We start from the raw sequence: 24,047 nt of genomic DNA on the forward strand, positions 1-24,047 counted from the left end.
ATAAACGTTTCGCTGAATCTATTTCATGGGGTGTAGCGATTAGTACAGAATTCAACAGTTTTAATCACGATGTTCGTAGAAAGGAGCAATATTAAATGTGCGAACGGGTGGTGATGCAAGAGCGAAAAAGAAAGGCTTACATTTGCCTTCTTTCTCGACTGCTCGAAGCTGTTCAAAATGCCGTGCTCACTTCGGGCAGCTTCGGAAAGTCCGAAAGTGTCTTTCTCGACCCCCCGAAATTTTGCGAACTCACGCATACGCGATCGGACATAGCGTACGAAAGTGGAAGGGGAAATTCCCAGTACATTCGGTGCGCAGTCTGGTAACACCGTTGATGCAAAGGCGGCTGTGACCTACACAGAGAAACTTAGTATGACAGTCAACGTGTTAAGCGTTATTTGTAAACATTTATTTTATTATTTGAAAAAATGAGGCCCTCTGAAGGACGGGGTCCGTGGCTGTCACTCCCTTAGGCTTCTCCCTTAATTTGTGCTTGTATGTCTCTTAAAAATATAATGGAACGATGTCAAAATTTACGACGCAGCTCTCGCGACACTTCTCAACAGATTCTCATTTAGCGAATCAAATAAATCTCTGGAAAAGTCCATGGCCATAGCAGTTGGAATTCCTTCTACTTTCGAAATTTGCAAATGTCCTTTTAAAGTAGCTACAGTAGGAACAAAATAATTCGATATCCGAGGTTCATGCATGCCAAGTAAAAAGTAGTAAATGTTGGCGAGCTACATTGTTGGAGATTTTCCCCTTAACGGCAAGAATTAATGAATCCAGGTGTATGGGTAGATTCGTGTATTCGCACCGTGTAAAATGCACGTACGATTTGTACCAACACAAATTGTTCTAATCGCATAGTGTGTTTACAAGATGTTTCAGTAACATAACGCGTAAAAAGGGAATGTATAGAACTGTTCCCGAAATGGGTCTTATTATTTAATTGAAAATAAGATAACTTCGTTGAAAACGGTATCTGAAGTGTGTATATACATACATAAATACTTGCTTTGCAAACTCACCGGGAATGTAAAGCGTTAACTGTTGTGCGATTATGTTTCCAGTTCCATGCTTTTCAAACACAAATAGGATTTTGCTACGTACGTCGTAAAATTTGATTGAAAATAAAGAAGGAAAAGAAAAAAGGCAGGGAACTAGAAAAATTAAACAAAGAAATGAAGAAAGGATTAAAGTAGATAGTGCGTGCTGATGTGTTATGTATTAATGAATACTAATGCGTACTAATGCTTAATAGTTTCTATTGCAACCTGTTTTTCCGGGTGTCCATAAACGATAATCTATATGCGAAAAGTTAATAGGGATACAAAACAACCTTATAATCGAAGATTTTCGCGAAAAATCTTTACAGCCACGGTTATAAAGCAATGAGTGAGATTGTATTATTTTAGTTTTTTAAGTAAACGTGGATTTTTAGAATGGCTTCTAATATGCAGTCTTTCCCGCGAATCCTGAAAATGTTGCGGGAAAACAGCAATATTAAGGATAAACGCGAAGCTTTAACCTATATTCGCAGGTAACATTCTCAATGTTTTATACGTATGTTTATCTTCACTTTGTTAATATTTATTTAACATAAAAAAAAAAAAAAAACATCAGGCGTTCTTTGTGTCAGTTGAAGAGTGATTCGAAGGAATATGTTGATTTGTATAATTTTTAATACTTATTGTTTATTTACATCGACGTTAGAATAAAAAGTCTTTAACAGATCCTATTTTCTTGTAATTTAATACTTGACATTTTTGCGTGAAAGGCATTTTATTATATCATTTAAAAAGGAACTTAGTAGTAATATTTTATTTTAGCAACAGCAAAAAATTGGAATCAACAAAAGCCATTAAAGAAGAACAATATAAAGAAATGTGCAAACTAGTGATCGATGCATTTGCAAATGGAAATATTGACATACAGAATGAAGCATTTGAAACGTTAAATATTATTATTCGGGACTTCAAAGATCATCCTTTATGTTTATTTGAATCAGTAGTGCAAATGGATCATAAAAATAAGTATGTTCTTTAAGTGATTTTTAAATTTGAATAATCGTATACTAGTAAACTTTCACACTTGATTAATTAAATATTGATTTTTTAAATGAAACGAAGAAATAAATCCTTTACTCTTGTATAAATTAGGAACAAATAATCATATTTTCTTATCAAAGTTGAAGTTTGAGAATTTATGTATAAAAAGAGATATAATACTGTTGTACTATTATGTATGTTGTATAATCTGCTGTAAAACTGTTGTTTTGTCTTAACATTCATGATTCCAAAATGTTCATCTTCAAAGGATTTATATCTATTGAATCTTTATTTGTTTGACATTAAGATATATAAAATATTTTTTTCAGCATTGAAAAATAAAAATGTAACTGTACAATACTGTTGTAATTTCAGATTAAAAATTTTTAAATTATTAAACGTAATTCAGGACAATACTATGTTAACGGTTGCTTACGATGCACATACTGTAAATTTTTTTAACAATTGTATGTGTACAGTACAAACGAATAAAATGCCATGGATGGCACCAACTGCATGTGTAGATAATCTTCAAGCATTGATAGAAGCTGAAAGTAGACCATTATCGGATGACCAAAGATTAGAGGAAGAAATTATTAATAATTGTATGAGTTTATTGACAAGATTATATAAAGTGGCTGCAATGACATCAGATATTAAAGTTCAAAGGGTATACAAATAATACTTTATTAAGAAAATATGAAATAAAGAAAGTTACATCTGATTTATTAAACTAGTAATAAAAGATATAACGATTATATATTTTTACAGTTTAATGCGCTCTTATTAGATAAAGTAATGATGTTAGCTTATATGGGCTACAAGCGACAACGGGTTCCTGCTTTACAAGTTTTAGAACAAGCACTTGCTACAGATATATTATCACATATTCGTACTAAACTACCGAACGCATGGACTCAATATAAAGCAGCATTACAATCTATGTACTGCAAACGTATGTTACTTTTGGTATCTATGTGCGAGGTAGACTGGGCTTTGCAATGGAACGTTACTATTCAGTTTCTTGGCATGGATCTTCATCGCGGTGCCGGTTTAATAAATAATTTATTGAGTGTCGAAGAAAAAGCATTCAAGTCTACCGACACGATTATCCGCAGGTATTAAAAATAATTTAAATAAAAAATTCCACCAATTAATGGAAGTCAGAAGTAACTCAGCATTTTATATTTTAGACAAGCGTTTCTGTCGTGGAAGTTATTGGTGGATAATTTTGCTTTAGACCCGCAAGAACTTGCTACTGCTAGACGGATAAAGTTATTATGTATCCCACTAAATGCTAAAAATTGTAAAAACGAATTGATAGCTTTGACTAAATTAGAAGTTTGGTGGCACGTAATTATCAAACTTTATAAGGACATTAACAAATTTGTCAATCCCGTGATCACGCAGTTCTTAAACTTTTGTTTTGGACCGCTCGGAGATACACCGTTATTATCTTCAAAATTCGACATAGTAGCTTCGCCGGGGAAAAGATTTTTCAAGACGAAAGTTGTTGCCGTGGATGCTTTGTGTCAACTTCTTGTTACAAAACAAGAAAATACTGTCTTATTTCCGGTTTTGGAAGAAAGGCTTCCACATTCTATATCTGATGTTGTTTTCCAAGAATGTTATAAAGCTGTTATTCACAGTGTAGGAGAAGCTTTGCTTGTTCTTAGTCAACTTACAGACGCGGAAATGAAAAATAGATACCAACTTGGTAAAATGTTATGGACAAGCTTAGTTAATTATGTACAAGAAACAAAAATGGAGAAAAAGGTTAGTAGATATATAATAACAATGGTATTTTATGTTTATTTATTTAATCGGAAAATTCGAGCGTTTAATAATACTTTTAGAAATTGTCTATAATAATTGTTGAATAACATTATTTTACAGGAGCTTACATATAAAAGTATGATACAAGTTATCACAGAATTGACAAATTATGCTATGGATAAACCAATGATAAGAAATCTATTTCTTAATATAATTTTATTTGAAGTTGCTGATTTCAGTAAGAATTTCAGTTTTCAAGACGATATGTTATCACGATTGGTATTAAAATTTTTACAAATTCCATTATTAATCGATTTCAAGAAGTGAGTATTATTTCTATGAGTATAATACAAAAGATCATGCATGTTAAAATTTATATTAAAATTTAGTATTATATTGTGGATATAACAAAAAACATAATTACAAAACAAGTTCAAATATCGGTATGATTCATGTTTGTATGAAAATGTGTGCACAGAGTATATAAATTTTATTTTTTTTAAGGAATCATTACAGTGCATTAAAATCTCTATTTTCGCAATGCATTAAGTCACCCAAAAAGAATGAATATTATACACATTCATTTCAATGTTTAAAAGAAATATATGAAATATTATATGCCTTATCAGAAACTGAACATACAAATCAGTAAGTTACAAACAGTTTGTAGTAAAATATAAATATAATTTGTATTTTATTTTTCTATGAATTTTCTGTAACGGTGTTGCTATTTTTTAGAATTGTTATTTTTGAATTATGGCGTATTTTAGCAGAAGTGCTAATACAATATATGGATGATCTGCAAGAAATAAACGAAGGCAGTGCTACAGAACATAATTTAAAGACTATTAATTCAGTTGTAATTCATCCATTTATGTATATAGAGTTCGAGGATCAGAAACAGGTTAGTTTTTATGTTAAATAATTTTATAGTTATTTTTAAGAAATGCACTATGTTTCATAGTGCATTAAATATGATACATAGATTTTTTTTCATCTTGCTATTTACGATGTTTATATTAGGTGCAAGAATTAGTAAATGTTTGGAAACGTTTATATAAACAATTTGAAATGCGAACAGACCTCATGGAAACTGTAAAAATTAATGAAATTATATTAAATATTGCCGGCGACATGCTATGTTGTTTGGTAAAAAATGAGAAATGTTTTCATCTTCTTATAAACTGTTTAGATACTTTGTTAAGTATTGTCAACTATAAATTTCTACTGGGTATGTTAACGATTAAGTTTAGAATGAATAGTGTTAATAAGCGTAAAAATAATATAATCGATAGTTTAATTTATTTGATTTTATTTTCTCAGGAAATGCAGAAGTTCCATCTATTATAAATCTTATCATGAAACTCATACCTTACGCTTTATCTAGTAAAAATATAACGGAATGTGAATTAGTCCTTAAATCTTTTTCTGCAGTACTTAGTACAATTTATGGTCAAAGCCCTCACAAAGTAATATCATATTTGCACGTTTGTAAACCAGTTATTGAACTCATACTTTCATCCGAATTAGAAGCATTATTTAAAGAGGTATGTATCCAATATGTATCTTTTAAATAATTAATCTACCAAACGTGACTACTTCGAGATACTGAAGTATATAATTCTTAACTTGCAGATAGAAAGTACATGGGAGGTTGTCATTAATATTTTTAAAGGTCTTAATAAGTTGGTTGACTACGATCTTATTTCATCTTACAAGAAAGTTATGATTCAAGCTTTAAATCATTCAAATGTCGACATACAAACTCAGACATTATCTCTTTTTGAAATAGAAGATGAGTTAAGTAGTAATGCTAAATCAGTATTGGAAGAAATAAAAAAAAACACGAGCAAAGGTAAAATACCGACCAAGCCTAACATTAGTAGGAAGAAAGAATCTGTCGGAAACATACCAAACCAAGTAAAAATAGTTGGTAGTTTCTTAAATAGAGAATCTAGCAATCCAAAATTTATATTTAAAGAAAGTGATAAAATATTGCCTGAGCCCGATTCTGAGGTAACTATGCATATAAAATTAATGCGCATGTACATTAGAATACAATATATTCAAAGTTGCATTTAAGAGATAAAGATCGGAAATTTATAGATTACTCGCAACTTTGTCTCTTTGAAGCAGTTGTAAACGTGTTTTATTTCTCAAATCACCAGTAGAATTGTGTGCGTATTACAATTGATTTCATTTTATTATGCTTTTTATCGTTGTGTTTGTAAAAAGACATAAACTGTAGGTGCAGCCATTCTATAATGTATAATTTATAACGGGAATTTTCCACGTGATGCGCCGATATTTAAATGAGTTTTTGTGCAGTGATAAGGCTTGAAAAATGTACAGTTAAACGATTGTCATCTTCTTCACTGAGGGGGGTTCTACGTTTTCTAAGCCCGAGTTAAACGTCGCTTAAACGGAAAGATTTGTGTTGGTCTCAGGCCTGATAGTATCAAATTTAGGCTCGCTGGGGGCACTAGTTGCATGGTTGTGGGACTTTTATGGCTCTCGGCGAAGTTTGCCCTACCTCTGGTTTATGGTTTTACATAGAGATCACGGTTTTCAATTCAGAGCTGGGTACAATTTGCGGAGAAAATATTTTACATAATAAATTTTTTACAATTCAAATAAATAAGAAGTAAAATTTCTGGGAATAAAATGTTTGGGTAAATATTTAGCAGTTTTGTTTTAAATCTGTTTTTTGGGGGGGGGGGGGGTTTAAAAAAAACCCTTCGATTTATTATTAAAACAAGTAGTCAATTAGGGGAGCTTGACAAAATCACGTACTGGGTCTAACAAAATTTTTTGTTATGGTTTTACATCTTTGGATCGATGAAGATCTGTTGAAACAAGTTGTCGCAAAATTGACCTTGACTAACCTGTTTGAAGGACAAATTTGCTAAAGAAACCACAGCTCGCAATTAAATCGTTTTTTGAGAAAACAACGTTAAAGTTTCATCGTCAATTAAGGGAATGTTTCTTATGTGTTATTTCTGTAATCAGGATGTGCTAATTGGGTGTAAATAATCAGAGGTTATAACATTAAACATGCACTTCTGTACTTTTCCCTATTTTTTGAAAAAAAATTGACTTTTTTTCGTAATTCTGTTATAGAGAACAAGGTTTTGAACAACTTTTTATCTGAACAATAATTACTGTTCCGTACTACTATATTGACTCTGTCTGTACATGTGTCGTGGACATGTTGCGACTAAAAAAAAATCGTCGTTCGTTAACAAACGCCATACGTTGTCCGACGTCTGGAAAAGTAGATACAGTAATGCTTGGATAACTGAAAGAGAGACAGGATTTAAGTTTTGCAGTTATTGATATATTATTATAGTTATTGAAATTCTGAAGATTCTAGAGGCTAAAATAAGACAAAAATCAAGAATACTAATTTGTCGATGGAGGCTCCGTTAAAAAGTTATTAACGTTTAAAGTTCCGCTCGTACTGAATTTTTTTCTCGAAACTGCGTAGGGTTTCGGGGGTATCTCTTTTGAACAAAAATTCTTATAATTGACCCCTGCAACTGAAAATATTTTTTCCAGAACGATTTGAAATTTTTTAATTTCATCGAAAAATTTCATACCTTCTCGAATTTTTTTCTAGAAACTGGGTAGGATTTCGGGGGTATGTCTATTCACCCAAAATGATTGTAATTGACCCCCGCAACCGAAAATAATTTTTTTAGAACGTTTTGAAATTTTTTTTTTCGCCGAAAAATTTAGGCACCTACCTGTCGATTTTTCTTAAAAATTCCTTTTTTATTTTTAATAATTTTGTTTGATGCCCTACAGAAAAGTTGTTTAATACTTTTTTGTCGGTACCCATGAGCTCTACTTCCATACTAAATTTCAATGCGATACGTTCACTATTGTAGGAGTTATGGCCATTTGAAAATTGAACCAATTTTATGGGGTTTTTCTCATTTTACGGGGTTAAGGAACAACTTTTCGAATATTTTTGTGATTTCTACATATTCTGCACCAAAATACGCGTCGTTTGCTTTTTTAAACATTAAAATCGTCCAATCCGTTCAGGAGTTATGGTGTTTTAAAGGTACGCATGAAATTTCAAGGAAGCATTTCTGGCCTCACATTAGATTTTCGCTAAGGAATTTTTTTCTTGAAAATGCGTAGGATTTCGGGGGTATACGTAATCACCAAAAATGATTGTAATCGACCCTTGTAACCGAAAATAATTTTTTTAGAACGTTTTGAATTTTTTTTTTCGCCGAAAAATTTCAGCACCCGAATTTTTTTCTCGAAAATGGTTACGATTTCAGGGGTATGTGTATTCACCAAAAATGATTATAATTGATCTCCGCGACCAAAAATAATTTTTTCAGGGTGATTTGAAATTTTTTAATTTAATTTTTTAATAACTTTTTAACGAAGCCTCAGTCAAGTAATTGATATTCTTGATTTTCGTCTTATTTTGGCCTCTAGAATCGCTCAGTAATATTTTTCCCAGAGGTGGCCGAACACCTTGTATAATAATATAACATGTATCGTCCACCAGAACGATTAAAAGTTTATTTTAGTAATTATCGGTATAGGAAGGTATGATGAATTCACTTAGCACTCATCGTGTTAACTGCGATCGTAACATGCTCTACCAAAAGTATCTTAGTGGCTGGAATTATTCTGAAATAACTAAGTAAACTTACGTCTAATTGCTTACATTTTTATAAAAAAAAAAATGATTTTGTGTTACGTTTTATTATAATTAATCAAAGGGTTAAATATTGGCGCATCATTTGAGGCACTAATTCAACCGATAAAGACACGTTTTCTGAAAATTTCCTCCGAATTCGAAGTAAATCGGCTTATTAGATCTTGAGATATCGTGGCAGCCAGTAGAGAAAATAAGGAAGTGCAAAATCTATAAATATGTATAGAATATTTATAATCTTTTACATTTGGAAATTTTAGGATTATGTTTTGATTAAGACCGACGTAACATTCGACGTTTCTCGTTTGACCGAACACCAGAAAGAATCATTGAAGCGTAAAAGAGAAGATATTCCTGCATTGTACAACGATCTGTCGCAATCTTGTTCCCAAGACACTCAGAATTTGCAAGAATGGTTTGATAAAAAGAATCAAACCTTTGAAGAAACCGATAAAACAATTGTCAATGATAGCATATCGATAAAAGACGATCCGAACGACGATGCAAACAAGGAGAACACGATCGAAATAAAAACAGAAATAATCGAGAACGATACGAAGCTGGTAGAAAATAGTGGGCAGAACGTATCGTTGGAGGTTGTACAAAATTCGAAAAGTGATATAGAAAGTAATGAAAATTTGCTCGCGGAAAGTATGATAAAGATAGAAAAAAGTTGCACGGACGTAGAAGTAGACCCATTGTCGGATACTGCGATAAACGACTTGAATCTTGACTCTCAGGAACAGTTTCCAGCGAATATAAGTAACGACCAAAGACTATCTCCGTCTGTATTGGACAACGGTAAACGACGTAATCGTAATTGTATCGTAATACGACCTGTTATTTTGACAAACTCGGAGGAGATCGTCAGCAGCGAACCAGGACAGTCAAACAGCTCTTCGGGCTTGCAAAGAACGTTAAGAACAAAAATACCACAAAGTAAACCGAATATGATTAACGAACAAAAAACGTCGGATAATATGGAAAGCAAATTACTCGAGACGGGTAAGAAAGGCGTGAAACGTAAATCACAATCGGATAGCGAAAACGAAGGAACCAGCCAACGTCAACGAAGAAAAACTAGCTCGTTGGAAACTGCTAGCGACAGCGACAGCTCTAAATCCACGGAAAGCGATAATACAATAGTACCACACTTGGAAGGAATAATCGATGGCGAGAATCTGCCCAAACGTACCAAAAATGAAATATCTCGATTGCGTATAAATATGGTATTCGACAGTCCTTTGCCAAATAGTCGTCGATCCAAGGGTGGTTACGATGATCATAGAGACTATACTTTTAAAAGGCATTCGCCCGATTACAGAACTACCAAATCGAGGTACACTCAAAGGACCAACGACAAAGAGTTGAATGCCATGAGCAAACGAGGCAAAACATCAAAAGTAAAGATAAAAACAGACAAAAATAACGAGTCGATTAAAACTAAAGATACGAAGGAACTGGAAGAAGAGACGAAACAGGAAGAAAATATTCAGATAGCGGTTGGTTCGAAAAGCACGCTGGATGCTAAATGCGACACGCGTTATGCTAAAAAATATGGTAAAAGTGGTAAAGCTGTATCATCCAATGATGTACAAAATAGGGACAGTGGTTCAAACGAAAGTATTAGCAAGAGCCAAGATGAGGAACGACCAGATACTCAAGACGACACACAAAACATTATAGTAAGCTCTCAAGAAATATCGAAATTAGAGAAGAAGTGTACTGAAAAACAGTGTTTCATTAAAATAAATAAAATCGGCGATATACGCCAAACAACGAAATTTCAAGAAAGTACGGTCGCATCCGAGGGAACAAATGAAATCGCTTTAAATAATTGTGATAATGACAATAACGAAGTCTTTAAAGATAACATCGAGGAATTTGATGAAACGAACGAAACAAATACTAGTAAACCAAAGATTTTGATTTCTGAAAGCAGTCTATGCGATAATGATACGGGCGATGCCGTGTTTGAAGTACAAAAAGGAAACGAGGGATCATCAGGTAAATCTGTCCTTGGTTTTATGTCGCCAAAAAGCAGTATGAAACCTAATTTAAAATTTAAAACGTATTCGACGCAATGCCGTGCAGCACACATGTTAGGGTTAGTAATAAAACAGGCTAAAATGGAAACCGAATGTCATACCACGAGTACAGACGATGAATCTGCAATTAAAAAAGCGAAACTAAAAGACACGGACAGCGGCGAGGCGACGGTAATTGGGAAAAAGGAAAGAGTACCTATCTTCAAGGAGGCTGACAAAGTAACAGCATCGTGCAGTAGTCGACAAGAGAAAATCTTCAGCAATATGAGATCGTCAGAGTATTGTTTATCGCCTCCGATTAAACTGTTTTCCAATTTGAAAAACGACGGCGAAAAGGTCTTCACGAAAGTGGACAAATCGATGAATTGTGTATTTGTACAAACCGACGAACAAGTTGAAAGTCTGAACGAAGAGTCTATGATGGACGAATTGCCGATGTTAGAATTGTCGAGTGTAAATCCACTTTCTTTAACGACATCTCCCAGCGTTAGCATTCTTAAACGTCAACGTCAGTCTGGTCCAGAACTTGAGGCAGAAGCTAAAACTCCTAAGGTACTTACTTTTGCTTTCTTTTAAGAACAAATGAAACGTACGTTTACCAAATTATAATACACGCTCTTACTATGTAATGATCAAAGGTGTTCAAGTAGCTTGAGAGTATAATTTGAGCTAAGCTAAGTTTGAATCATTTTCATTGTATTCAACATTTTCTAATACCTGACGAAATTTCAACAAATCGTTATATTTGTTGCAAGAAACGCATAAATTGCTTATGAATTTTTTATGAACAAATAATCAATGTCAATTTTGAAAAAATGTATCGGTACTTGTGCAGATTTACAAGTAGAAAATAGTATACTTTTTGTTTGATAACACACTTTTTTTTTGGTAAACCTTACGTTTAGGGGAGGTAGCTGCGATGACCTTGACCTTGACCTTGACAACATATGTCAAGGTCATCGGAGCTGCCTCCCCTAAACGTAAGGTTTACCCTTTTATTAATAAATCGATTGAGACTATATCATTCCAAGATAAAACAAATAAAAACGGAATGTAAATGGCGTTAGTTGCTGTTCAAAATGAAGAAAACTATATGTTCAGAGTTTTCATACATAATATTTTATTTCTATGATTATTTTAATAATTCCAACATGTTTAAAAATGTAGCATTCTCTTATCATTGCACAAAATAATTATTATAGGAAACGTGAGAAATTATCCAATCCAGTCATCTGTAACTAAAAACACTCGTTTCTATTACAAAAAAGAAAAGAACAAAGTTGGTTATCGAATAACCTTGAAAACAGTTAATAAATAAAAAATAGACAAATTTTTCTAACGAACACCCTATGCAGTGCATGAATTTGCATAAGATTGACCATAACTGGTTTAATTTAAAATTACATATTTATTTTTAGCGTTATGCTTTTGTTTGTTTAATGTTAATAATAAGATGCATTCTGTTTTAGAGAAAACGAGTAAGTTTCGCAGATCCACCAGTTTCGAAAGAAATGGGATATAATATTACGACTAGCGAGTCTCCGCATAAAAATAAATTTGTTCCGCGATTGTTAGGACGCAGAGATTCGCCATTAAGACTGAAACAGATAAAACAGAAATTGATACGTTTCGACGCGGAGAAAATTGACAAAGAAGATGAAGCGGACATAAACTCATCGGAAATTGACTTGCAATGTGAAAGAGAAAACGAATTATTAACGAAATTAGCTGAAGAATTAGAATATTCGGAGAACATTGCGATAGATACTGATATTCAAGGATCATGTACTTCCGTTGATACAACAAACATAGTTTTTACAGACGCCAGTGAGGGTAATAAAGTCGAAATTGACAATTTTGGCGTTGAATATGAAGTTACTCAAGACACGACTTTTTCTAAACGTACAGACATTTCGTTTACAGAGAAAGTAGATCATGGTAAAAAAGACGAAGCGTTGAAAAATGCGAACAGTTCTATCGTTGATAGAGAAACTACTGAATTCGACGAGTCCCAAACGCAAGATATGTTTAACGCAAAAGATTCAACGAATCGTATTGATAATATTGAATTTACAGAAACCTCGACCAATGGTAACGTAAATGGCGTAGAAAACACTTCTATTCAGATTAATTCAATGGACACTGTAAAACTCAATATTACAAACGATTCCATTATAAATAATTCATCTAACAAGCATACAAATTCTGAGATCTTGGAGGATACTGTAGAAGTAGACAATGTCAATAGCCTGAACTCCTCTGACGAAATTTTTTGTGGAAAATTAGTACGGACTAGTACACAAGCGGTAGAAAGTTCGGAAGAACAGGACACCTTACCAGTTACAGATTCAGTCTTTGGAAGTTTACCATTAAGTCAAGACAGTCAAAATACAAACGAATCGGATGCAGAAATTCCTCATCCGGAGTCGCTGGACTCCAGTCAACCCATATATCCAAAATTAACTTCGTGCACGGAACCTCTAAGCTCTATCATCGAACAGTTAACTAATCCTTTATGGGTGCGAAATTTATCAACGTATTTTGAAAGTAGAAAGCTTCAAACTATCGGTGATCTTGCGCAGTTATCCGAGCGCGAAGTAAACAGAATTCCTGTAAAAAGTCAGTCAAAAAGTGAATTTGTAAAAAGTGTTCTAAAGCGTTTTGAAAAGACATATTTTGTAAAAGACGCAAGTAGTGTAACTCTATGCCTGAACGATGCTTTGAATAACAAGGCATTTTCTGTTGTAAATACCAATGTACCTGCACAGACGGAATCCGTAACAACGCAAACCGAATTGACAAATATTGCAACTAATAACGATGCATCAAAAACATCGAAAATTGTACCGGAATCCACTTCGGGCGATTCTACAAAAGCAGCTGTATTGTTGTGCGCAACAACATCTGAACCTCTTCTAGAAACAAAGTCAAACGGGCAATCACCGTACGTCGATACCTTATATTTTATTTTTATATAATGCATATTTACTAATTCATCACAGTCTATGAATCGTTTTCTTTGAATATCTTCAAAGGAATATTATCTTTTAAGACTAGAGTTGACATATCACTAGTAGATATAAATAGCAACGTTTTTGATTTCATAAATCGCTTCATTTATGTTAGTTCATTTCATAATTTCGTGCATGTATACATACAGGGTGTTCGGCCACCCCTGGGAAAAATTTTAATAGCAGACTCTAGAGACCAAAATAAGACAAAAATCAAGAATACCAATCTGTTAATGGAGGCTTCGTTAAAAAGTTATTAACAATTAAATTCAAAAGTTTTAAATCGGTTTGGAAAAATTATTGTCGGTTGCGGGGGTCAATTACAATCATTTTTGGTGAATAAACATACCTCCGAAATCCTACCCACTTTCTAGAAAAAAATTTGAGAAGGTGTGAAATTTTTTGACGAAATTAAAATATTTCAAATCGTTCTGAAAAAAATATTGTTAGCTGTGGGGGTCAATTGCAATTATTTTTGGTGAATAGACATACCCCCGAAATCCTGCTCATTTTCGAGAAAAAAATTCAGAACGGGCGGAACCTTAAACGTTAATAACTTTTTAAGGAAGCTTCAATCAACAAATTAGTATCCTTGATTTTCGTCTTATTTTGGCCCCTAGAATCCCTCATTAAAATTTTTCCCAGGGGTGGCCGAACACCCTGTATACAGCACGCATCGATTAATAAAATTCTATCTTTGTTTAGACAAATATCAAACGCATCGCTATCGTTTATGGTAATTCCCATCGCACCAGAAGATGGAAGTTTCAATTCTAATATAAATGCAATGTCTATACATTCGTTAAAATCTGTTGGTACTTGCACTAGTACCGATACTGTTTATCATCCGGAGGACATGCCGCCCAGAGCTAAACCTACAAAGTCTGTCGCATCACAAATGGCTTTGGAAGATCTTCTGGACGAAATAGATGTTAATTTGGTATTGGAAAGTGCAGTTAGAAGATCTTCTCCAGAGAAAATTCTTTCACAATACAAGGTAAAATGCTCGGAATGCAATTACACTTATGCGTGTCTCCCATTTTTATCAGTCAGTTTAATTGTAATCCTTGAGTGAAACTCCCGGAGGATTAATTTTCATCGTCATTATTATTTTGATCATTTAAGGCTTTTCCGATCGACTCTTCCTTGCCAGCCATCAATTATAATACATGTAATTAAATCGTTAAAAAAAAATCGTGTTAAAAGGAATGTCAAGTGTACACGATGAAAATGTGTATTCACAGTTAGAATGTTTCTTGCAATTACGAAATAAGTATGTTTTAAATCACAATATGTATGGTCCTCAATGTGTGAGGAACTGTTAAAACTATTAGTCTTGTTTTATAACATTGAGCAGATAGTTGGTACATCGAAATGAAAAGAAAAAGCTACTTGTGTACAAAACTTTTTATTATTCAACTGTAAACATATCTTGGCTGGATCAATTGTTTCTTGAAAATGTCGAAGAGAAAGAACGAAGAAAAGTGTTTGGATTCATAATTATTCGGATTTTAAGTTACGGAAACGTTTTATTTTGTACCGTTATAAGGAATTTTGAAAAGGACCTCGTATTTTTTATTAGCACCTTGTAGATTTTAAGCATTGTACACGTAAGAGTAATTGCTACGCTATTGTTCATTAATATTTTCGTAGAACAAACTAATGATGGTTCCTCAAGTGGATTTGGAGAGGGAAACTATGAGAATGCTGGGCGCCGAGAGCACGAAGAATTACAATGAAGTGACATTAAAGGCCTCTTGTCGCGCGTGTGGAGTTAATAAAGTTTTACTGCGACTTCCAGACATTTTTAGTTCCGATAAACAATTCTTCGTGAAAGTATTGAACGCATATCGGAAGAAAATACAGACCAGCGATTGCTTGAATATCCTCGAGTTCGCAGAAATTAAGGATGCCGTTTGCCAAAAATGTACGTCGTCGGAACTCGCTGAGATGCTATCGACAAAACTGAAGGAGGAAGAACAAGAGGGAATAAGAAAGCCCATGACGGAATTATCAAGCTTGGATGCTATGTTGAAAAGAATGCCAATGGATGTAATTATCAGCCATACAGTGGCGAACGATGAACTTATTCCGTCGCGTGTCGTTTTAGAAATAGCTTTACAGAACAATAGCCCGAGCGATATAGTACAGGCATTAGAATCTCAGTCACCGGTGGTTACGAAAAACGTTTTTGATAAACTTTGGTCTTCCCAGTTTGCAGTCAAACACATCGAAGAATCCAATAAATCTAACGAGGAATTGCTGAAGATTTTCAAAGCTGTTAGTTCGAGGCTCAGCCAACAAGAGCTCCTGCAAGCATTTTCCGAATCGATGAACGAGAAAATAATGGTGAAAGAGGAGAACGACTAAAATGTAAATGTCTGTATAGATCGTATTATGATCCATGTGTCTGACTGATATTTATTATTAATATTAACTATAATCAAAGTTCAGTTTTCTTTCAATGATACCCTGCATGATATTCACGTATATTATAACATTTTGTAGTTTTTTAACTAAATTTCAAGATGAATATTTTACGAAAGTGGTATTATATTACAGTATGACATTAATTTTCGCAGGCTTCCAGTAGAATATCGAACGTATCTAGTAAGAGGACAATTATTGTTTCTTTTTCTCGCTATCACTTAACATTTTCAAACGCTATTGTATTAAATTGTATTAAATATTGTAAAGGTTCAATAATACTTAACTAAATGAGATTATATCACTCACGATAAATGTACGATACTTTCACATAAATGTTTGTTACTAAAGAAACTTTCACGTTTTATTCACTTACATTACTATTTTAGCAGTTTCATTGGAATAATAAAAATATGATAAGGTCATTTTTACTTTTTTCATTGATTTTTCAAAACACGCTCAATATCCTATAACCGTAGTATCTCGCTAATTGTAACAGATTTATCCTTGCAAGTTCCGTCGTAATTATTTCCACCAGTTCCTGGTACTCTAGCCACTGCATTGGCAGACGAAATTTTGCAGACTGACAAACAGTGTCTAAGATTTTATATTAAAATATTTCATTTTGTCCATTATCCTGTTAAAACAATACTGTATTTTGCCTGACACTGGTATTGAATTATTTATGTGGGATTAACAGAGAGAATTATATTTGGAACACGTAAAAAATAATGTAATTACAAGAATGAACGAATTAAATCACAGTGAACACAAATTATCAATGAACAACAGAAATTGTTAATATACATACATATACCGGGTGCTCGGCCACCCCTGGGAAAAATTTTAATGGGGGATTCTAGAGGCCAAAATAAGACGAAAATCAAGAATACCAATTTATTGATGGAGGCTTCGTTAAAAAGTTATTAACAATTAAACTCAAAAATTTCAAATCGTTCTGAAAAAATTATTTTTGGTTGCGGGAGTCAATTACAATTGTTTTTGGTGAATAAACATACCCCCGAAATCCTACCCACTTTCTAGAGAAACATTCGAGAAGGTGTGAAATTTTTCGACGAAATTAAAATATTTCACATCGTTCTGAAAAAAATATTGTTAGCTGCGGGGGTCAATTGCAATCATTTTTGGTGAATAGACATAACCCCGAAATCTTGCGCATTTTCGAGAAAAAAATTCAGTACGAGCGGAACATTAAACGTTAATAACTTTTTAACGGAACCTCAACTAACAAATTGGTATTCTTGATTTTCGTCTTATTTTGGCCTCTAGAAGCCCCCCAAAGTAAGCTGCCCAAAGTAAGTTCGGACCGTCTCGTGGGAGTCGAGAGAGAAAGGCTCACACTTCCCTTCTCACTCTTGAACTAATATCCGACCTCCCGTCAACAGGTCTCCACTGGCCTCTGCTGATCGCTGCTGACCACTCCTGTTACTTCTGACAACGTATAACGATTACGACTGGCTACTGTTAACCTCTCCCAGCCTCTGCTGGCCTCTACTGTCCACCGCTTATATTTCTGACAACGTATAACGATTACTATTGACTTCTGCCTGCCTCCGCTGGACTCTGCTGACCGCTACTGACCACTCCTGTTACTTCTGACAACGTATAACGATTACGACTGGCTACTGTTAACCTCTCCCAGCCTCTGCTGGCCCCTGCTGACCACCGCTTATATTTCTGACAACGTATAACGATTACTACTGACTTCTGCCTGCCTCCGCTGGACTCTGCTGACCGCTACTGACCACTCCTGTTACTTCTGACAACGTATAACGATTATGACTGGCTACTGTTAGTCCCTCCCAGCCTCTGCTGGCCCCTGCTGACCACCGCTTATATTTCTGACACCGTATAACGATCACTACTGACTTCTGTCTGCCTCCGTTGGACTCTGCTGACCGCTACTGACCACTCCTGTTACTTCTGACAACGTATAACGATTACAACTTGCTACTGCTCGCCCCTGCTGGACTCTGTTTGCCACTGCTTGCCACTGCTAGCCTCTGCTGACCACAGCTGACCACCCCTGATGCTTCCGACAACGTATAACGATTACTACTTGTTACTGCTTGCCCCTGCTGGACTCTACTTGCTTCTGCATGCCTCTGCTGGCCTCCGTTGGCCTCTGCTGACCGCTGCTGATCACTGCTGACCACCGCTTATATTTCTGGCAACGTACAACGATTACTACTGGCTACTGCCACCCTCTGCTGACCTCTGCCAGCATCTCCCGACTTAAGCTGGCCTCTGCCAACATCTCCCGACGTCAGCTGACCATCGCTGACCACTGCTGACCGTTGCTGACAACTTGTGACATGATGTAATATAATATAATATGTTTATATGTATTAAAGTTTTGTATAATGTAAATCTATGACAATAAATGATATGATTACAAAGTATTCAATGTGTTCTCATCATTTTTTACCGTCCTTTTCCTCTCCAAATCATTCTCTTACCTATAAGATGCGTACCACCTTCTTCGCAAGTTCACCAGCATTTTAGAAATGTTCCGGGAACTTTGGAAATCTGAATTTGACCTTGACCTTGGCCCAGTTTCGAAAGTGGGTCAAGGCCATTCGAATCTTAGAAAAATTCCGGGCGCTTTGGAAATCCGGATGGCCTTGACCCAATTTCGAAAGTGGGTCAAGGCCATTCGAATCTTAGAAAATTACCGGGCGCTTCGAAAATCCGGATGGCCTTGACCCAATTTCGAAAGTGGGTCAAGGCCATTCGAATCTTAGAAAATTACCGGGCGCTTTGGAAATCCGGATGGCCTTGACCCAATTTCGAAAGTGGGTCAAGGCCATTCGAATCTTAGAAAATTACCGGGCGCTTCGAAAATCCGGATGGCCTTGACCCAATTTCGAAAGTGGGTCAAGGCCATTTGAAATTTTAGAAATCTTCTGGCCGACTTGGAAATCTGAATAGCCTTGACCCACTTTCGAAATTGGGTCAAGGCCATTCGAAATTTTAGAAATCTTCCGGCCGACTTGGAAATCTGAATGGCCTTGACCCAATTTCGAAAGTAGGTCAAGGCCATCGAATCTTAGAAAAATTCCGGGCGCTTTGGGAATCAGGATTTGGCCTTGACCCAGTTTCGAAAGTGGGTCAAGGTCACCGGCATTTCAGAAAACGCTCCGGGCACTTTGGAATTCCAGTTTTAAGTAGAGAAACGGTTTCTTATAACTGAGGGAATAATGGGGAGAGGAAAAGAAAGGTAAAAGTGATGAGAACACATAGAATTCTTTGAAATTATATCATTTATTGTCATAGATTTACATTATACAAAGGTTTAATACATGTACATCATGTTAGAAGTTGTTAACAAAGGTCAGCGTGGTCAGCAGGGGCCAGCAGAGGTCAGCAGAGGGATGCAGAGGAATGCAGAGGGATGCAGAGGCATGCAGAGACTAGCAGGGGCAAGCAGTAGCAAGTTGTAATCGTTATACGTTGCCAGAAGCATCAGGGGTGGTCAGCAGAGGTCAGCAGAGGCTGGGAGAGGCTGACAGTAGCCAGTCGTAATCGTTATACGTTGTCAGAAGTAACTGGAGTGGTCAGCAGCGGTCAGCAGAGACCAGCGGAGGCAGGCAGAAGACAGTAGTAATCGTTATACGTTGTCAGAAATATAAGCGGCGGTCAGTAGAGGCCAGCAGAGATCAGCAGGGGCGAACAGTAGCATGTAGTAATTGTTATACGATGTCAGAAGCATCAGGGGTGGTCAGCAGTGTTCAGCAGAGGGCAGCAAAGGCATGCACAGGCAAGCAGAAACCTGCAAAGGCAAGCAGAGACTTGTAGGAGCATGCAGTAGTAAGTATTAATCGTTATACATTATCAGAAATACCTGCAGTGGTCAGTAGCGTTCGGCAGAGGCCAGGAAAGTTCAGCAGAGACAAGCACACGCTGACAGAGATCAGCAAAGACCAACAGAGGTTAGCAGAAGTCAGTAGTAATCGTTATAGGTTGTCAGAAATATAAGCAATGGTCAGCAGAGTCCAGCAAAGGCAAGCAGTAATCAGGAGCAGTCAGTAACAGTTGCTGTATGGTGTCAAAATTTGTCGGGAGTTCTGTACTTTTGTCAGCACTGGTCATCAGAGGTCATCTGAGGCAAATAGAAACCAGGAGTAATTTGCAGAGTTCAGTAATGAATTCTAGGAAAGGTAAGTAAAAATACTTGGGCAGTCGAGATTCCGAATCGTATGCCGTAGTCGGGAGGTCGGATTTCAGTTGTTCAAGAGCGAGAAGGCAAATGTGAGCCTGCCTATCTTAACTCCCATGAGACGTGACCACGGTGCACTCGACGCTTCATCTGGCATCTCTGGTTTATACCAGAGATGACAGATCACGCGTATGTACGTGAGCTTGTAGTGTTTCGGAAAGTCGACAAAGGCAAACTGACTGCTCTCCTTCAAGAGTCTCAGTATACGTTGTCAGAAATATACGTTGTCGGAAGTATCAGGAGTGATCAGCAGTGGTCAACAGAGGCCAGCGGAAGCAGGCAGAAGTCAATAGTAATCGTTATACGTTGTCAGAAATATAAGCGGTGGTCAGTAGAAGCCAGCAGAGGCTGGGAGAGGCTGGCAGTAGCCAGTAGTAATGGTTATACGTTGCCAGATATATCAGAAGTAATATCTGAAATAATATACGTATGTACGCTCATACATAGGAGTAATAATAAAAAATTTCATAAAATTTTGTTCTCATTATGGGTACTTTACTTATATGCGTCTAGATACATAGGTCGAAAAATAAAAATGCCTGGGGCAGTCGAGAATATCGACTCGAGATTCCAAATCGTATGCCGTTTGACGGAAGTCGAATTTCAGTTGTTCAAGAGCGAGAAGGCAAATGTTGAGCCTTTCTCTCTCAACTCCCATGAGGCGGTCCGAAATTACTCCGGGTAGCTTCGGAGAGCCGCCAAGTTTGTTGCGGAATAGTTCGTTATCTTCAACGCTAGATGGCGCTTATTTTTCGACCTGAAACCCTCTGGTGCTAAAACGCCCAAGTTTGTCGTGGAATAGTTCGTTGTCTTCAACGCTAGATGGCGCTTATTTACCGACCTCAGGCCCTCTGGTGCTAAAAAGCCCAAGCTTGTCGAGAAATCCATCTAGCGTTGACGATAGGAACTATTCCACGACAAACTTGGGCGTTTTAGCACCAGGGGGTTTGAGGTCGGTAAATAAGCGCCATCTAACGTTGAAGGTAATGAACTATTCCACGACAAACTTGGGCGTTTTAGCACCAGAGGGTTCGAGGTCGAAAAATAAGCGCCATCTATTGTTGAAAATAACGAACTATTCCACTACAAACTTGAGCCTTTCTCTCTCAACTCCCACGAGGCGGTTCGAAATTACTTCGGGTAGCTTCGGAGAATCGAAAAAGAGAGCATGTGTCAGTTTGCCTTCGTCGAATTTTCGAAACTCTATTAGCTCACGTACGCGTGATCTGGCATAGTGTGAGAAAATGGAATGAGGTATCCCGGGTGCACTCGGGACTTTGGCATCTCTGTTTTAACAGAAGCATGTGAGAAAATAATGTAAATACGCGTGTTACTTACGAAGATTTTTTTTTAATAATAGCAAGAATAGAAAAAGCGATTAAAACTACAAACGTAACAAAACAACTGGTTTCCAAAGACATACAGTTATATTTGAAATGAAAAACTAAATGTGAATAAGAAATATATGGGATGTCGGAGAGCAGGAATCGTATTTTGACACTAGTTTCTTTGGGAATATACAATTTCAATTATAATTGAAAGCATGTCTCCAATTTCGATCCAATAACTCTAATGCTTCGAGTAAGATATAAGATGCGACTACGTTTACGTGGAAACGAGTGGGGAAGCATGTCTAAAAATAAACTCCACGATTAAAAGTGATTAAGTATTACGAAATATACAGGCGAATTTCAAACTCTTCGCGACCACTTCAAGTATACATTTTATTTATCGAATGATAAAAATCGATTTTATCAGCGTTTGACAATTAATTTACACTTTTTTGATGGGAAATAAAATTTTTTAGATCTATTTAGGAACATTTCTGTTTCTTCTTCACTTGTTAGAACATTCTCTTCAAGTGATGGTATTCTAGTGTGAACCTTCGAGAAAATCGATTTCTTTTCTTTTTTTTTCATTTTCTTAAAGAATAGAATGTGAAACATTGAACAATGAAGACAAATTTATCGTGGACACATTTCTGGTAAATCCTGGATTATCACTGCGTCAAGGTCGAGAAAAATAAAAAGATATAAATGTGTCCTGTGAGACCATATCTGCACCGTTTGGGCATAGAATAATATCAGTTGTGATCTGAGCAACGGAATTTATTCCTATGAAGTTTTAACCTTTCTTTCCTTTATGCAAATTATTTACACACTCCATGTTATAAATGAGTAGCCATTTTAAAAAGATTTCTACAATTATCATGGTCATTTTTAACTTTATCTAAGAATACATCGTTGTACATAGGTAAACAAAATAATTGGAAGTGATTTTATTTATTTGACAAAATAGTTGAGGTTAGAGCTACTTCAATAATTTAAGATGGCGTCAATTTTAGCAAGGAACAAGAATAAATTTGCATAATGGATTGAAACTTTTGGAAACTATGATTAAAAAATTAAAATATTACTAATAACTAATATCATGGCAACTATACGAAACAATCGACTATAAGAAACATGCAATAACGTGTGTAATAATAAAGATTATTGCATAGAAAATTAAACACGTAAAAAAAATGTTTTCTTGTTTAAAATTATATGATAATTCTTTATATTTGAAAAATCATTTAAAATCGATTTCTCGTAAGACAAATTTTATTTATACTGAAAATTGTTTAAAATTACAACATTTTTTGGCAGCTTGTATGTTCAATGATGGATTTACACCTCTTCTGAAAATTATGGAAACGATGAGAGTGAAAATAGGACTGCTGGCTAAAATATTCGTTGTTTATGATAAAGACTGAATGCAAGCAGCCAAGCGTAAAACTTTACAACCGATAAAAAGGATAAAGACGACCAAAAAAAGTACGAAATCTACAAAAGGCGAGTTCTACGAAGAAGCAAAGGATTTGTTATAGGTTATAATATCACCCAAAAATTTTCAATTTTTATGTAGTGTATTTCAAATAAGAAACGAAGTATACCGCGTTTAAAATTATACCGAGAAACAATATTTTACCGAAAAACAATAAATTATATTCGCTAGAGAACAGAAAAATGGCAGAAAACTAATTTATTTTCCTTTCCTAATTAAAATATAAGTTACACAAATATTGAACTTAGGGCATTCTCTATTTTCAATAATTTCAATCAGTCGATTTTTAATAAAAAATTTATAGTCGAACATAAATATGATTTCAGAATTCATTTGACTACTGTACTTCAAATAATATTTTATAACATATAATATGTAGGTAATTAAATTCAAATTCAATTTTGATAAAAATCGCAAAATGGATGTCGATTTTTCAATATTTTTTTAATTGAAAGTTCTTTGGAAATTATTACAATAAAGAAAACAATAAAAGATAGATATTTTTTAAATTATTATTATTTCTAATATCTATATTTACAATATACAGGGTGTTCGGCCTCCCCTGGGAAAAATTTTAATGGGGGATTCTAGAGGCCAAAATAAGTCGAAAATCAAGAATTTTTTTCTCGAAAATACGCAAGATTTCAGGGGTATGTCTATTCACTAAAAATAATTGTAATCGACCCCCGCAACCGACAATAATTTTTCCAAAACGACTTGAATTTTTTTTTTTCCGTCGAAAAATTTCACACCTTCTCGAATTTTTTTCTCGAAAGTGGATAGGATTTCGGGGGTATGTGTAATGACCAAAAATGATTGTAATTAACCCCTGCAACTGAAAATAATTTTTCCAAAACGATTTGAAATTTTGTTTTTTCGTCGAATTTAGGCACCTAATTAGATTTTCGCGAAGGAATTTTTTTCTCGAAAGTGCATAGGATTTCGGGGGTATGTGTAATGACCAAAAATGATTGTAATTGACCT

At 35.2% G+C, this 24,047-nt stretch overlaps 1 protein-coding gene across 1 annotated transcript; it reads left to right on the forward strand.

Annotated features, from left to right (window-relative positions):
• The first annotated feature begins 205 nt into the window (after positions 1-205).
• Positions 206-16,410, forward strand: LOC143348485 (uncharacterized). Its single transcript, XM_076778720.1, has 16 exons — positions 206-990; positions 1,074-1,543; positions 1,833-2,036; positions 2,427-2,721; positions 2,823-3,169; positions 3,245-3,827; positions 3,948-4,150; positions 4,332-4,475; positions 4,566-4,731; positions 4,851-5,058; positions 5,151-5,374; positions 5,463-5,843; positions 8,772-11,111; positions 12,029-13,503; positions 14,276-14,567; positions 15,224-16,410. Exons 2-16 carry the CDS (start codon positions 1,446-1,448, stop codon positions 15,938-15,940), a joined length of 7,677 nt encoding a protein of 2,558 aa, XP_076634835.1. The 5' UTR covers positions 206-990; positions 1,074-1,445; the 3' UTR covers positions 15,941-16,410.
• Positions 16,411-24,047: the final 7,637 nt, after the last annotated feature.

This window comes from Colletes latitarsis, chromosome 11, assembly GCF_051014445.1.
Source record: "Colletes latitarsis isolate SP2378_abdomen chromosome 11, iyColLati1, whole genome shotgun sequence".
Lineage (NCBI taxonomy): Eukaryota > Metazoa > Arthropoda > Insecta > Hymenoptera > Colletidae > Colletes > Colletes latitarsis.

What these genes read in the sequence shown, in the direction of transcription:
- LOC143348485 (XM_076778720.1), top strand. Translation starts at nt 1,446, where the DNA reads ATGGCTTCTAATATGCAGTCTTTCCCGCGAATCCTGAAAATGTTGCGG. An exon ending in AAACAAAAATGGAGAAAAAG is followed by an intron (nt 3,828 to 3,947) that starts GTTAGTAGATAT and finishes ATTATTTTACAG; the next exon opens with GAGCTTACATATAAAAGTAT. An exon ending in TTATTAATCGATTTCAAGAA is followed by an intron (nt 4,151 to 4,331) that starts GTGAGTATTATT and finishes ATTTTTTTTAAG; the next exon opens with GAATCATTACAGTGCATTAA.